The following is a 17,061-nucleotide window of genomic DNA, read 5'->3' on the forward strand; positions in this document are numbered from 1 at the left end:
TCAACTTCAGCCTCACAGATTCCACAGATTTTCAACTTGGAAATCACTTGTCATAGCCATTACCTGCTTAACTCACATAGTCCATTCATTTAAACGCAACGCATCTGTAAGTGTGAATGGATGTAAAGGTTGGCATCACTGTCAAAATGTTTACGCACCAGAGGAAACACAACGATCCAAGAACCTTATTATCCGTGTTGTACAGCACCAAATCTTTTCCGGAGAGATCGGCTGCATTAACAGTGGAAATCCTATTCCCAAAGACAGCACCTTAAAAAAGCTAGACCCTTTTCTTGATGAAAATCATTTATTGAGAGTAGGAGGCCGTCTTCAAGAAGCAAACTTGGAGACAAATGAGAAAAATCCTTTAATCATTCCTGGGAATCACCACATAGCTTCTTTAATTGTGCAACACTATCACAATGAAGTCAAACACCAAGGACGATTGTTTACCGAAGGAGCTCTACGATCAGCTGGGTTCTGGATTATTGGAGCGAAAAGGTGTGTAAGCAGCACAATCTTCAAATGTATCATTTGCCGTAGACTTCGTGGTACTTCCCAAACTCAGAAGATGGCTAATCTTCCAACAGACAGACTTAGTACAGACCCTCCTTTTTCCAATGTTGGTCTTGATGTATTTGGTCCATGGACTGTCATCACACGACATACTAGAGGTGCGAATGCGAACAGCAAGCGCTGGGCAGTTGTATTCACTTGTATGAGCATCAGAGCTGTTCACATCGAAGTTATAGAATCAATGGACACTTCAAGCTTCATCAATGCCTTTAGACGCTTCATTGCTATCCGTGGCCCAGTAAAACACATCCGGTCCGACAGAGGTACCAACTTCATTGGAGCAGCCAAAGAATTACAAATTAATTTGAACATTGACACTAAAAGCATAGAGAGATATCTCAGTGAGCAAGGTTGTACATGGACCTTCAACCCGCCTCATTCTTCTCATATGGGAGGTGCCTGGGAAAGGATGATCGGCATAATACGCAGAATCCTTGATTCCATATTCTTGCAAGTGGGAACTGCAAGACTTACTCACGAGAGCTTAACAACCTTCATGGCTGAAGTCTCAGCTATTGTCAATGGAAGACCATTGACTTCAGTGTCTAATGACCCAGAAGACCCACTTCTACTTACTCCTGCCACTCTTCTTACACAGAAGACCGGGATTACCTATGCTCCTCCTGGAGAATTCAATACCAAAGACCTGTTCAAACGTCAATGGAGACAAGTTCAAAGCCTTGCAAACACCTTTTGGGACAGATGGAAAAGACAATACCTTTCTACCCTGCAGCCAAGGAGCAAGTGGCAAGTTGCCAAACCCAACCTAAAACCAGGTGACATTGTGCTCGTCAGAGATTGCCAGTCACAACGCAACGAATGGCCTTTAAGTCTTGTCACCAAGACGTTCCCAAGCAAGGATGGGAAAGTTCGTAAGGTTGAGGTCAAGATCTGTAAGCGAGGAGAGACTAAGTTGTTCCTCAGACCAGTGACTGAACTATTCTTATTGTTATCTGTTTAGAGTTTAAAATATGGTACCAGTGATACCAGACGGGGAGTGTCATGCCTTCAGCATATGCTTTGTGTAGATCTGATTATTTTTACTACAGAAAGTTGTATTATTGCCCCATCTAGTGGTCAGTCCCATCAATTAATTTTGACCCTCATAGCCTCTTGTAGCCAGTCTTGCAATGCATTCTGGGATAAAGAAGCTGGGATCAGCTTTTCTACTTCCCTCATGGTCCCAGACAGTCATGCTTTACATGGGTCCAACTCTCATATAGCATTCGATGTTTTACCTCATTATCACACATCATCATATCGTATTGTACATCAAATCAACGCATCATATCTGTGATCCCTTTACTGAATAATAAAACACCGTTCTACAGACATCTCTTCTGAATGGTTTATTGAAAAGTAAAGGTGGTTATACTGTAGGCTTCAAATTTGCCAAAAGGGCTTAGTGAGAGGCTGAACATACATACTTACCTTAAGTTCCCACGCAGGTCGGTCCTCTTCTCCAGTAGAATCCAAGGGGTACCTGTTGAAGAAATTATACTCACGAGATCCAGGGGTCCAGGCTCCTCGGGGAATCCAGGTGTAATCCACGTACTTGAAAAAAATAACAAAACGGTGTCCCGACCACGAACTGAAAGGGGACCCATGTTTGCACATGGGTCACCTTTCCACGAATGCCAGAAACCCACTTTGACTTCTGTCTAAGTGGGTTTCTTCAGCCAATCAGGGAGCGCCACGTTGTAGCACTCTCCTGATCAGCTGTGTGCTCCTGTCCTCACTGACAGGCAGCACACGGCAGTGTTACAATGTAGCGCCTATGCGCTACATTGTAACCAATGCTGGGAACTTTCTGCCCTGCGGTTGACCTAAAGTGACGTCACCGCTGAGCAGAAAGTTCCCAGCATTGGTTACATTGGAGTGTGGCAATTACAGTTTAATGCCAAAAAATGCAAAATCATACACTTGGGTCTCAAAAATACAAGGGCTAAATATAGTATTAATAGCACTATACTGGAAACTACTGAGGAGGAAAGGGATCTAGGAGTCACTATTTCAGATGACTTAAAAGCAGGTAAGCAATGTAACAAGGCAATGAGGAAGGCTATTCAGATGCTTGGCTGCATTGGGAGAGGAATCAGCAGCAGAAAGAAAGAAGTAATAATGCCACTGTATAGGTCATTGGTACGGCCTTCTGGGGAAGATGGTTGCCTCCTACGAGGCTCTGCAGCATGGAAGGTTTCATGCTCGATCCTTTCAGATGGATCTCTTGGACCAGTGGTCGGGATTTCACCTACATATGCACCAGAGGATACGTCTGTCACCATGAGCCAGGATTTTGCTCCTCTGGTGGCTACAACTACCACACCTTCTGGAAGGCCGAAGGTTCGGGGTTCAGGACTGGATTTTTCTAACCACGGATGCAAGTCTAAGAGGTTGGGGAGCGGTCGCTCAGGGAGAAACCTTCCAAGGAAGGTGTTCGTATCAAGAATCTCTTCTCCCAATAAACATCCTGGAGCTAAGGGCCGTGTACAATGGCCTTCTTCAAGCAGCACACCACTTACAGGATCGAGCTGTTCAGGTGCAGTTGGACAATGTGACAACAGTGGCCTACATAAACCAACAAGGTGGAACAAAGAGCAGGGCTGCAATGTCAGAGGTGTCAAGAATCCTCCTCTGGGCAGAAAGGCACGCAGTGGCGATGTCTGCAATCTTTATTCCGGGAGTAGACAACTGAGAAGCAGACTTCCTCAGCAGACACTATCTCTATCCAGGAGAGAGGGGCCTCCACCTTGAGGTGTTCGATGAGGTAACCTGATTGGTGGCGGTACCTCACATAGACATGATGGCCTCCCATCTCAACAAGAAGCTGTGGAGGTACTGTTCCAGGTCGAGAGACCCGCAGGCATTGGCAGTGGACACACTGGTAACACCGTGGGTGTTCACGTCAGTGTATGTGTTCCCCCCACTTCCTCTGATTCCAAGAGTTCTTCAACTTGTAAGAAGAACAAAGGTTTTGGCAATCCTCATTGCTCGGGACAGACCAAGGAGGGGTTGGTATGCGTATCTGCTGGATCTTCTGTTGGAAGATCCATGGCCCTTACTTCTTCGGGAGGATCGGTCCCGCGAGCTCTGATTGGCTCACGGGCAGCGCTGACTTGAACAAAGGCACCTGTACCCGCCGGAGACTGAGGGGAAGGAGAGGCGCAGGCTGCACTCTCCTCCCCTCACATCAGCGGTGGTGCGGGGAGCAGCAGAGGCAGGGAGGGAAGAGGAGCGGCGGCCCGTCGGTGTGGGTACGGCATACCCACGGCTAAATTCTTAAGGGTACGCCGTTCCTGCCCGTACCCGCATACTTGCACCGCTGCTCATAACTCACTGGTAACAGGGTGTTATAAGTATAGGGGGATGTATTTTGGGATGATGTTAATGTATTACTTAATTCAGTAGAAGGTTATAAAAAAAGTTTCTAGTAGCGCTGGTATGTGGCTGGTTCATACTTCTGTATTGATCTGATTATTCTCTGAGGTAAATGTTGCAGACCGTCTTGGTATGAGGGTGAAAGTTCACATTATCAGTCTAAAGAGTATATCAGAGGATGTGGACTGTATGAATTCCTGTCCTATTAATCTGATAAATCAGTATACAAACTGTGTATCTGTGTATGTGTAACATTACAGTATATCATGTCTATAAGGAAAATATATATATATACGTCAGTCAATGCAGAAGGTAATTCAGCTATTGCTTCATGTCAGTAAGACAGGACGGTATCATGTCTCCTGGTCCCCATGATGAGGATTTACAGAAGTTAAGTTTATAATTTCTCAGTTGAATGATATATTTATACAATTTGAAAACTTCTTTAGACCCCTCATGTCCCTCGAAGCGTGCTTTTACACGTATAATGCAAGTCGTCAGATGTCGACACGGGGACGTGAGATGGGATCTGTAGACAGAATGCTATCCTAGCAAAGTGTATTCAAACTATGATGCAAACTTCGGGGAAGAGTTAGAAATCGCTGTTACACTCCTGTACAGGAGATGAGAGATTATTTTACTATAAATACGAAGCCTGTGATAACATCCCCTATTTCTGATGCTATGTTTGAACACACCTGGAAAATCCCAGGCACATAAGTCCTGATTCTTAAGGGTATTTTCACGGCTTAGCCGTGTCCTGAAAAGGATAAGACATATTGGGGGATTTCTCCTGTGGTGCACACCGCTGTGTCCAGATTATCAGATTACTATTACCTGACCCGTCCCCGGTTCAGCATCACTGAAAGAACAGGCTGGCCGCATACTTGAGCCTACACTCCCATTTATATACTCGGACAGTAAAACTGTCTTCAGGCCACCTATTGTGGGTGCATGGGTTTCCAGTACTATTGGAAAGTATGCAGGACCTCTGTTAGAATTTTATATATGTATATAAATGTTCGATTGGTAGGGATGCTCTTTTCTTGACCCTAGGGGCCGGATAACGGTAAGGTCCCGAGGTCCCCTCCTTTTTTTCAGGAAAGGAGGGGCAGGAACAGAATATGACATCTGTTCCACCTACTATTTTCGCATGACGCTTCCCCCTGGAAGTCCACTCAGGTGGGAGACAGGGATCCGCTACGGGTATGCATTACCTACGGTCGCAAGTCAATGACTTAACTGGCTCCCACCTGGCGGAATTATCAAAAGAAATTTGGAAACTAAATCTCTGATTTCCATTTGGAAAGGCAGTCTCTACGACTGGCGGGGCTAGGCCCGCTTCCCACTTGACCTTTGCTTCATACCTACATATGGTTGGCAATGCGACACTGTTAGATCAGTTCCGGAGGTTCTTAGGCCTCTCGTAGTTGCAGAGGATCCTTGTCCAGATGTTCACATCTTCCCTAATCCCATAATATCTCACAGCACTGCTGTGGCGTAATTTAACGATTCCAGAACGAGTTCTTCTAGCGAAATCTCTAGGACAAGTGTTCAGAGCACATCTTGGGATGTAACAGTGAGCACGCAGTTGAGCTTCCACCTAGATTTCATTCCCTGAAAAGGGGTAAAATGGTTCCATCTACTCGAGGAACGCAGGTTCAGAAGTCGGACCTGGATCCTCCTCTCTCAGGAGAAAGTTTGACAGACATTCGCGCAAGGGGAGAACTTCCACGACTTGTCTGACTTCTTCGCACAAGCATTCTGTAACGAAGGTCGGACTGACATAGTTTACGTCAAAAAACTAAAACATTTGGTACGTTGCTCTGTAGGGTGGAACGAATGTTTTATCTCAAAATAAAGTTTTGAACACTGGGTTCCAGAACAAACCCACATTCAGTGGCAGTCAGCCCTCTGTTGGTTCCAGGGGCGTTTAGTCAGTGGAGGTGTTCTCTCCAGTTACACTTAATGGAACATAAAATCTAGCGTCCCTCATTGCCCTGGGACGGCCAAGGAGAGCTTGTTTTCAGGCTCTCAGGTTACTTCCTAAGGTTTGAAGGCTTCCGCATCATCAAAAGGACCTGCGTATGCAGGGGTCAGTTCTTAATAAACACTTACCGCATATCAGTTTGATGATATGGAAGTTGTGTGGCTGATATTAGCTCGGAATGGTATTCCGAGCAAAGTCATCCCTATGCTATTCAGGCAGGGGATGGAGTCACGTCAAGACTTTACCATAGTTATTGGAGGAAAGATGTCTTGGTGTACGTCCAAGAAACTTCCTTTAGTGGGGTTCCACTTAGGTCTTTTCCTTCTCTTTCCACAGTCCCGTGTGGTTGTGGGCCTACGATTAGGCTTGCTCAAGGTTCAGTTTTCGGCCTTGTTTGTTTTTTCTTCCGGAAACCATTGGCTGCGTTTCCTGCGGTGCAGACTTTCTTGAAAGGGATTCTGTGGATACAGCCTCTTTTTTTTTGTGTGCCTCCTACGGAGCCATAGGATGTTGCTGTTATGTTACAAGTCCTGCATTCAGATTCATTGAACCTTTATGAGAGGCAGAATTTCAGTTTCTTACATGAAAGCTGATCACTTTGTTAGCATTGACATCCGCAAGGCGGGTGTTGGAATGTGGGGCCTTATCCCACAAGAGCCCTCTTTGTTTTTTCATGAATTTTGAGTTGCGCTAAGGACGCGTCAACAATTCCTTCCAAGGGTTGTGTCGGTTTCTCATATCAACCAACCTGTTGTGGTGTCAGTGGCTACTGACATTTCTACTTCAGTAAGTCCTTGGACGTGGTCCGGGCTTTGAAGGTATATGTGAAGAGCATTGATCCTGATTAAAATTGGGTGTGCTGCTTCTAAGCAGACTATTTCTCGCTGGATCGAATGTACTATTCAGCATGTTTTCTGCGGCAGGTTTGCCGGAACCTAAATCGGTAAAGCATCACTCTACTCGTATAGTGGGCTCTTTCTGGACATCTGCCCGAGGTGTCTCGGCACTACAAATTTGCTGAGCAGTTGCGTGGGCAGGATCAAACGCATTTGCTAAGTTCTACAAGTTTGATACTTTAGCCTCTGATGACCTCCAGTTGGGTCAATTAGTTTGCAGGGTACATCAGCACTTTCCCTCCCCTAGTGGGAGCTTTGGTATAGGCCCCATGGTCTTTGATGCATCCCCAACATCCTCTAGGAAATAAGAGAAAATAGGATTTTAATATACCTACCGGTAAATCCTTTTCTCGTAGTCCATAGAGGATGTTGGGCGCCCGCCCAGTGCTGATGTTTTCCTGCACGGTTGTTACTTGTTCAGTAATGGCAGCATTTGTTGCCACTCTTTGGTCATGTATACTGACATGTTTTCATTGAGTTACATGTGGTTGCATGTTATAAATTCAGTGTGATTTGGTGAAATCTCACCACACAATTTTGTAGTATCCTCTCTCGAGGTTGTCCATCTCCTCGGGCACAGTTCCTAAACTGAGGTCTGGAGGAGTGGCATAGAGGGAGGAGCCAACCTACACTATTCAAATGTTATAGTGCCCAAGGCTCCACAGGACCCCTCTATACCCCATGGTCTTTGATGCATCCCCAACATCCTCTACGGACTACGAAAAAAGGATTTACCGGTAGGTATATTAAAATCCTATTATTATTGCGCAAACAGGACAGCACTTTCTCTTCTTTGCTGTTTTATTATTGCAAAGCCCATGTCACCTGTAGTAATCCCACATGAGCGTTCATGTCACCTCTAGTAATCCCATATGAGCGCCCATGTCAAATCTAGTAATCCCACATGAGCGTCCATGTCACCTCTAGTAATCCCACATGAGCGTCCATGTAACCTCTAGTAATCCCACATGAGCATCCATGTCCACTCTAGCAATCCCACATGAGCGTCCGTGTCACCTCTAGTAATCCCACATGAGCGTCCGTGTCACCTCTAGTAATCCCACATGAACGTCCATGTCACCTCTAGTAATCCCACATGAGCGTCCATGTCACCTCTAGTAATCCCACATGAGCGTCCATGTCACCTCTAGTAATCCCACATGAGCGCCCATGTCACCTCTAGTAAACCTACGAGCGCCCATGTCACCTCTAGTAATCCCACATGAGCGTCCATGTCACCTCTAGTAATCCCACATGAGCGTCCATGTCACCTCTAGTAGTCCCACATGAGCGTCCATGTCATAGAAACATAGAATTTGACGGCAGATAAGAACCACTTGGCCCATCTAGTCTGCCCCCTTTTTTTTTTTTTACATTATTTTTATCTCTAACCTTGTTTGATCCTTATTTCTTTGTAAGGATATCCTTATGTCTATCCCATGCATGTTTAAATTGCTCTACTGTCTTAGCCTTTACCACCTCCGATGGGAGGCTATTCCACTTGTCCACTACCGTTTCTGTGAAGTAATTTTCCCGCAAATTTCCACTGAACCCCCCCTCCAGTCTCAGTGCATGTCCCCGTGTCCTATTGCTTCTCTTCATTTGGAGAATGTTTCCCTCCTGGATTTTGTTAAAACCCTTGGTATATTTGAAAGTTTTCTATCAAGTCCCCCCTTTCCCTTCTCTGCTCCAAACTATACATATTGAGATTTCTTAGTCTTTCTGGGTATGTTTTGTGATGTAGGCCATGCACCATTTTAGTTGCCCTTCTTTGTACAGTTTCTAATGTATTAATATCCTTTTGAAGATATGGCCTCCAGAATTGAACACTGTATTCTAGATGAGGCCGTAGCAATGACCTATACAATGGCATTATTACTTATTTATTTCTGCTGCTGATTCCTCTCCCAATGCAGCCAAGCATCTGACTAGCCTTCCTCATTGCTTTGTTACATTGCTTACCTACCTTTAAGTCATCTGAAATAGTGACTCCTAGATCCCTTTCCTCCTCAGTAGTTTCCAGTATAGTGCCATTAATACTATATTTAGCCTTTGGATTTTTGAGACCCAAGTGCATGATTTTGCATTTGTCACCTCTAGTACTCCCACATGAGCGTCCATGTCACCTCTAGTAATCCCACATGAGCGTTCAGTGTTGATCAAGCTCCAGTCTAAGCATCCTAGCTTTTTTTTGTTTTTTAATAAACATAAAAGCAATGATTTCAGGTAAAACATGTCAGTTATAGAATTATATATTGTGTCCTGTAACACCCTGTGTATTGTCTATTCATTTTATATATTAATGTATTTTATTTCCAGCAGATGGGCACACAAGCAGGAACATCTCAGAAGGACATCTAATGTTATCCCTGGATTCTGAAATAACCGATAACGACAGTAGACAGGATTCTCCAGGAGCTAACCCCATTACCCCAATTATACATCCAGCTCTATCAGCTGATCCCCCTGATCCTGGGAAATGTTCTCCTGATCACTCTGATATTGGTGCATCTGTTACAGCTCTGACAGTAGATACAGTGTTTCCCTGTTCTATATATGCCAAATGTTTTACACAGAACACAAAGCGTATTACCAATCAGACAGCTAAGGCAGGTGAGAGTCCATTTCCATGTTCTGAGTGTGGGAAATGTTTTACATATAAATCATATCTTGTTAGACATGAGAGAAGTCACACAGGTGAGAAGCCATATTCCTGTTCTGAGTGTGGGATATGTTTTACACAGAAATCAGCTCTTGTTATACATCAGAGAAGTCACACAGGTGAGAAGCCGTATTCCTGTTCTGAGTGTGGGAAATGTTTTGCACTGAAATCACATCTTGTTCCACATCAGAGAAGTCACACAGGTGAGAAGCCATTTTCCTGTTCTGAGTGTGGGAAATGTTTTGCACACAAATCATATTTTGTTATACATCAGAGAAGTCACACAGGTGAGATGCCATTTTCCTGTTCTGAGTGTGGGAAATGTTTTGCACACAAATCATATTTTGTTATACATCAGAGAAGTCACACAGGTGAGATGCCATTTTCCTGTTCTGAGTGTGGGAAATGTTTTTCATCGACATCACATCTTGGAAGACATCAGAGGAGTCACACAGGTGAGAAGCCATTTTCCTGTTCTGAGTGTGGGAAATGTTTTTCATCGACATCACATCTTGTTATACATCAGAGAAGTCACACAGGTGAGAAGCCATATTCCTGTTCTGAGTGTGGGATATGTTTTACACAGAAATCAGCTCTTGTTAGACATGAGAGAAGTCACACAGGTGAGAAGCCGTATTCCTGTTCTGAGTGTGGGAAATGTTTTGCACACAAATCACATTTAGTTATACATCAGAGAAGTCACACAGGTGAGAAGCCATTTTCCTGTTCTGAGTGTGGGAAATGTTTTTTATCGACATCACATCTTGTTATACATCAGAGAAGTCACACAGGTGAGATGCCATTTTCCTGTTCTGAGTGTGGGAAATGTTTTGCACACAAATCATATTTTGTTATACATCAGAGAAGTCACACAGGTGAGATGCCATTTTCCTGTTCTGAGTGTGGGAAATGTTTTTCATCGACATCACATCTTGTTAGACATCAGAGGAGTCACACAGGTGAGAAGCCATTTTCCTGTTCTGAGTGTGGGAAATGTTTTTCATCGACATCACATCTTGTTAGACATCAGAGGAGTCACACAGGTGAGAAGCCATTTTCCTGTTCTCAGTGTGGGAAATGTTTTGCACGGAAATCAGTTCTTGTTAAACATCAGCGATTTCACAGATGAGAAGCCATTTTCATGCTGTGAGAGAAATAAATCTGCTCTTGTTGAACATATTAGACATTACCCAAGTACGGAACCATTTACATCTTCTGGAGTATAATTATCACTGCCGTCCAATGTTCCTCAAGGGTGAATCCGATCTCTTATGCTTTATAAAATATACATGCTACCACTGGGTGATATAATCAGACGTCATGGCCTGGTCTACCACTGCTATGCAGATTGCCTGCTTTTTGCACCATGTACTGAGAACCTAATACCAATCCTAAATGGTTGTCTAGCTGAGCGCCTGGGGTTGATGATGCCAGTTGGCTGTGACTCGGTCTTTGTGAAACATAATAGAAGCTCACCAACAAAGGACAAGACTACAGCTTTACCAACCATCTGGATTTATACTTTGGTGTTCAGAACTGCAAAATACTAAACATGTGCTGAATCTTTGTGTTGTCCTGGTATGTGGCTGACACAGACATCAGGTATCTGCCACATACTAATCCTAATTCTTCCATCTGTGGACCATAGCCAGAATCAAGCACTTGATTCCCTCAGAAGTTCATAGACTACTGCAATGCGATCTACCTGGGTCACCCAGCAAAAGAATTACAGAGCTTGCAGCTAGTACAGAATGCAGCAGCCAAGCTGTTACCTAACCAGCCCGTTCCTGCCACATAACACCCATTCTCTACTCCCTTCACTGGCTGCCTGTAAGATGACAAATATATTTCATAATTGGCTAAATGACCTTCCCAGCCCAACATTACATGGTCCAAGGTACTAGAAACAGCTTCTGCCTCCTTACTGCCCTGCTTGCTTCTACAGATGGACTGTTACCAGCAGTACCAAGAATCTCCTGTCATTCATTTATGGGTTGAACGTTTAGTTTTGCAGCCCTGACCATGGAACTCACTGCCTTGCACAGTCCAAGAGGCCTCCACTCTAGAGACCTTCACAAACAGACTGATGACTGTTACTCACGCTTTTCATTAATGTACCTCTATTTACTTCCTAAATAATACATCCCAAATGCTTAGGTCTTTTTTCTGCTGTTTATTTTGTATCTTGTGCTTTATGTAAATGTGAATGTCTAATACCAGTTTGCACAATCTGTATTGCTGCACGACAATATGGCGGCCATTGGAACGTGTTTTCACTTCTAGTTTGCCTAACTTGTTGCTGACACTCATCTTGATCAGGAGTGCCGAGTGTTTTCTTATACAAGATCCTGTCCATATATACCCTGTACATTATCATGTGTATTAAAGTCACCCGGGTTCCATCTGCTGTGGTTTGTTGTATGTTACATCTATATGGTGCGGATACTCCCCTGTGTTTCATAATAAAAGCTTTTGTTTGCATCTAATTATTACATTAAAGCTTTTATTTTTTATTCTGTTTTATATTCCCGTCTGAGTAATTACGCCATAATGTCTAATCTCGGAGTGGACCCCAGAAGATGTAAAGAACCGTGAAAATTTTCCATCATTCTGTTTCGTGTAAGCATACAGGTAAGTGATGGCACGGTGGACACTGCAGAAATAAAAAACTCAGCCTTTATCCTGCTTAAAAAAATTACAAACCCCGTAAATCAAGCTTGGTCGGACAAGACAGAATCCACATTAATGGTGGCACATCATATAGGCTGAGGACCCATGCTGCTGAGATATATGGCATAACTCCCTCTTTTCCCACAAAACCTTCCCTTCACCAATCACAATGTCCACCATTGCCCCTTCAGAAGGGTCACAACTTTCCTTTGCTTTTTCCACCTACTCCACAGAGCCCAGGACCATCTCCATGACCATTTCATGTTTATCTGGAGGCCTGGCATCTGGGAGGTTCATGGCCTCAGATGACCACAGAACTGCCAGGTAGTGGGCAACAAGGATCCACAGCCCCCTGAGGAACTGGAGAGTCCAAAGCTCGACCCTGCATGAGGTAAAGAAGGGTCAAACACAGGGTCTGTCTTACCTATTTCCTTCCTAAGAGCTGCTCTTTACCCAGTTTGGTACCTGTGGGATCCCACTCCAATTTTCCTTGAGAGTCCTTACCCTCACTAATCCCTTCTGAACCTACCAGATCCTTCCCCATCCACCAACTCCTTTTTAAGCTTTTCACCACCTGCTGTGTGAGTCCCATCCAACTACTCCATTCCTTGACTCATTGGTGTAGCAACCCCCTTCTCCCCACCACACTGCTACACTGCAGTACTCACTAAGCATACACACTCACATCATGATTACACAGCTGTGCCATGTCACAACTGAGGGCCTGAGCTGACGGGAGGAAGCCTCAGTTGTAGGGGCTGAGACGTAGTGGAACCTGGGAGGTTGAATCAGACCCCTGGACATGTAAGTTACACGTAGGAAGATTGCCCGAAGGCGTGACCACGACAACCAAAGTAAAGTCAATAATCATTTATTAAACAAGCTCCATGTGTCACAGCAGTGGTAAAATAAATACTATAATCAACAGTAAGTATATCACAGTTCCTGGGTACTACGGGTTGGCAATGGCCACAGGGCTCTGGTAGAATTAGGTACTGTTCTTATTGTCCTTGAGATGGAAAGTCCTTACCAGGCCCGACTGTAGTAGTGAGAATAGCCCAGGAACACACCAGCTGATGTTCCTTGGAAAGCTGGTCCGCTGTTGATGAAGTAGCTGCTGTGGGTACTGGTTGGAACCAGTCAGGTGTTAACACGGAGTGGATGCTGGATGGTACCAGCCAAATGATCGTATGAAGCTTGGGAGCGATGAAATACTGGTACCGGTGGTTTGTGGAAATCTGCAGGAAAAGCACCGGCACTTTAAGAGAAGCTGATCTCTGCGGGAAGCAGATGGATCTGTAGCTGGAAACTGGAGTAGTCACGGAGGACTGTAGAGTCAGGCTGCACCGCAGGTGGTAGGCTGGTGCGGGTCTCTTAGTGGAGGCTGGAGACAGGAGCTGGAAACCTGGAAAAACAACCACAGGAGAGAGAGACTGGAAACAAGGTTTGACAACTAAAGCACTGACGATTTCCTGGTTCAGGCACAGGATATTTATACCTGCAGCAAGGCAGGCATTGGCTGAACAATTATGCAGATTCCAGTAGAGCAGCGGATTGGTGGAAACTGAGGCATATGATAGAAACCAACATGGCTGCGCCCATGTTAGCACTTGGAGGGAAAGCTAGTTTGAGAAACCATGTGGAGATTCAGCAGTAATGGCGGCGCAGGCCGCGGAGGGCAGGAGACGCCACACTGACAACTTGCATACTGGAACCACATGGATGACAGCGGAGGCCGCGGCAGGCATGAGACGCCACACTGATGAATCTGTATACTGGAAACACAGGAACGGCGGCAGAGGTCACGGAGGGCTGGAGACGCCATTCTAAGACTTAACATGAAGCCGCTTGTGACAGCGCTTTAGAGTGACAGGAGGGAGATGTACAGTATGGACATCAGCAACGCAGGCGAGATCCGGCCCTGGAACACTGAGCCAGCCTCAGGAGACATCTGAATGGTAAGTAATGGCGTCCAGATACCCGGATTGTGACATGCCAGAGACACTGTCTCACTGACAACCAGGATGAGACACTCCCAGAAAGGCATGTATGTATGAGTACAGAGAGAGTGGGCGCAGTGGGGCTTCATGACTGACAGCTGAGCCTGTCACATCAGTGAGGTGGATGGGGCATCCCATTCCCAGCTGGAACAGCACAGTATATGTAAGAGCCGGAGCGGTGCAGGGCTACTGGCTGACAGACTAGCATCTCGGTGCAGCGACAGAAGTCTGTAACTGATGGGAAATAACATCTGGCCCATGGCTACTGTGAGGAAATGAGAGGTCTGTGACAATATAGCTATGCCTCATTTCTCATGTCAAATATGTACTTTTTATTCCCATATCCTTATACATTAAGGGGGTAATTCCAAGTTGATTGCAGCAGGAAACTTTTTAGCAGTTGGGCAAAACCATGTGCACTGCAGGGAAGGCAGATATTCCATTTGTAGAGAGAGTTAGATTTTGGTGGGTTATTTTGTTTCTGTGCAGGGTAAATATTGGCTGCTTTATGTTTACACTGCAATTTAGATTGCAGATTGAACTCACCCCACCCAAATCTATCTCTCTCTGCACATGTTATATCTGCCTCCCCTGCAGTGCACATGGGCCCTCATTCCGAGTTGTACGCTCGTTCTTTTTCATCGCATCGCAGTGAAATTTCGCTTAGTACGCATGCGCAATGTTCGCACTGCGACTGCGCCAAGTAACTTTACTATGGAGAAAGTATTTTTACTCACGGCTTTTTCTTCGCTCCGGCGAACGTAGTGTGATTGACAGGAAATGGGTGTTACTGGGCGGAAACACAGCGTTTTAGGGGCGTGTGGCTGAAAACGCTACCGTTTCCGGAAAAAACGCAGGAGTGGCCGGAGAAACGGGGGAGTGTCTGGGCGAACGCTGGGTGTGTTTGTGACGTCAAACCAGGAACGACAAGCACTGAACTGATCGCACAGGCAGAGTAAGTGTGGAGCTACTCTAAATCTGCTACGAGGTTTGTGATCGCAATATTGCATATACATCGGTCGCAATTTTAAGATGCTAAGATACACTCCCAGTAGGCGGCGGCTTAGCGTGTGTAACTTTGCTATAATCGCCTTGCGAGCGATCAACTCGGAATGAGGGCCATAGTTTTGCTCAACTGCTAACAAAGATCCTGCTGCGATCAACTCAGAATTACCCCCTAAATTCATCTATTTCCTCATTCTCTATAACATGTCCATTACTGCTCACCCAATATTGGAGGTCATTCCGAGTTGTTCGCTCGCAAGGCAATTATAGCAGAGTTGCTCACGCTAAGCCGCCGCCTACTGGGAGTGAATCTTAGCATCTTAAAATTGCGAACAATGTATTCGCATTATTGCGATTACAAACTTCTTAGCAGTTTTAGAGTAGCTTCAGACTTACTCTGCCTGTGCGATCAGTTCAGTGCTTGTCGTTCCTGGTTTGACGTCACAAACACACCCAGCGTTCGCCCAGACACTCCCCCGTTTCTCCGGCCACTCCTGCGTTTTTTCCGGAAACGGTAGCGTTTTTACCCACACGCCCATAAAACGGCCCGTTTCCGCCCAGTAACACCCATTTCCTGTCAATCACACTACGATCGCCGGAGCGAAGAAAGGGCCGTGAGTAAAAATCCTAACTTCATAGCAAATTTACTTGTCGCAGTGCGGACATTGCACATGCGCACTAAGCGGAAAATCGCTGCGATGCGATGAAATTTACAGAGCGAACAACTCGGAATGAGGGCCATTGTGTTTAAATCAACCTTAATATTAATATATGCAATTGTGTTACGTTATCTGTTACAACTTTAGATAATGTATTCATGTTAGACCTGGTTTTCTATTGTTTACTACCACCACAGTGGACACTTAAACGGTGAGTCATATAAGGTACCATTGTCCCTTTTTGTTTACTCCCTATTGTCCAACAGTGAGCTGACCAGACATGGTGGCTCTCTGGCTGATGTAATCACGTTGATTAGAATATGTATTGTATTTCAATGCTGTAAGATCCTTAGACAAATATGTCACACACACCCCTGCTATATGAAGCTACTGGTAGAGCTAACCAGAGAGTTGAAAGGTGAGATTCTATGCTCTCTGACTAAGAAGTGATGTTCTGTCAGGAGTTTGTGGTGGGAATTGTCATGTGGAATTGGATTACAGAGGTGTGCTGAGCTGTTTATAGCCCATTCTGTTCAATAAACCACCGTTGTTTTTTCATCTACCACTTTGCCTGAGTGATTTGGAACTCTGTATCGTCACAGCTACTATCAACTTCCTTGATGGTAAAACTAGGTATCATCAGGTATCACTAGAAAAGCGGCAACTTAGAGGAGACATTAATATCTACAAATATGTAAAGGGTCAGCACAAGGAGCTAGCAGCGGATTTGTGTAGTAAAATAACCCTGTATAGGACACGTGGGCACTTGCTGAGGCTAGAGGAGAGAAAATTCCGTATACAAAGTAGGAAAGGGTTCTTCACGGTAAGGGCAATAAAAATGTGGAACTTCCTGCCGGAGAAGATAGTAATGGCAGACTCTGTAAATGTATTTAAAAACCGATTAGACAAATTTCTAACTGGAAAGAGTATCCAGGGTTATAGCATTTACCACAGTGACATTAATCTGAGAGTGGTAAGAATCATTGTTGTCAATTGGTACTAAGCATTACATCAGCAGGTACATTATAATATGATCAGCTGATCACAGAATACAGGTTGAACCCGATGGGCATTTTGCCTCTTTTCAATCTCACTAATTATGTAACTATGTAACTATTACCTTATATAGGAGTTTAACCGTATTCAGACGCATAGCAAAAGAAACAACAGTAATAATTATTAGACTCATATGCATCCGGCACTTATCCAACTATTCATACTCAAA

At 44.7% G+C, this 17,061-nt stretch overlaps 2 protein-coding genes across 2 annotated transcripts in view; one reads left to right on the forward strand and one right to left on the reverse strand.

Annotated features, from left to right (window-relative positions):
• LOC134983839 (oocyte zinc finger protein XlCOF22-like) overlaps positions 1-11,009 on the forward strand; it is a 33,123-nt gene extending 22,114 nt beyond the window's left edge. The window contains exon 3 of the mRNA XM_063949462.1: positions 9,163-11,009. Coding sequence (XP_063805532.1) covers positions 9,163-10,631 — 1,469 coding nt within the window. The 3' untranslated portion in view covers positions 10,632-11,009. The remainder of the gene's footprint in view (positions 1-9,162) is intronic.
• LOC134983834 (uncharacterized) overlaps positions 1-17,061 on the reverse strand; it is a 311,233-nt gene that overhangs the window by 66,493 nt on the left and 227,679 nt on the right. The window lies entirely within an intron of this gene.

Source organism: Pseudophryne corroboree (genome assembly GCF_028390025.1).
Source record: "Pseudophryne corroboree isolate aPseCor3 chromosome 3 unlocalized genomic scaffold, aPseCor3.hap2 SUPER_3_unloc_26, whole genome shotgun sequence".
Taxonomy (NCBI): Eukaryota; Metazoa; Chordata; class Amphibia; order Anura; family Myobatrachidae; genus Pseudophryne; species Pseudophryne corroboree.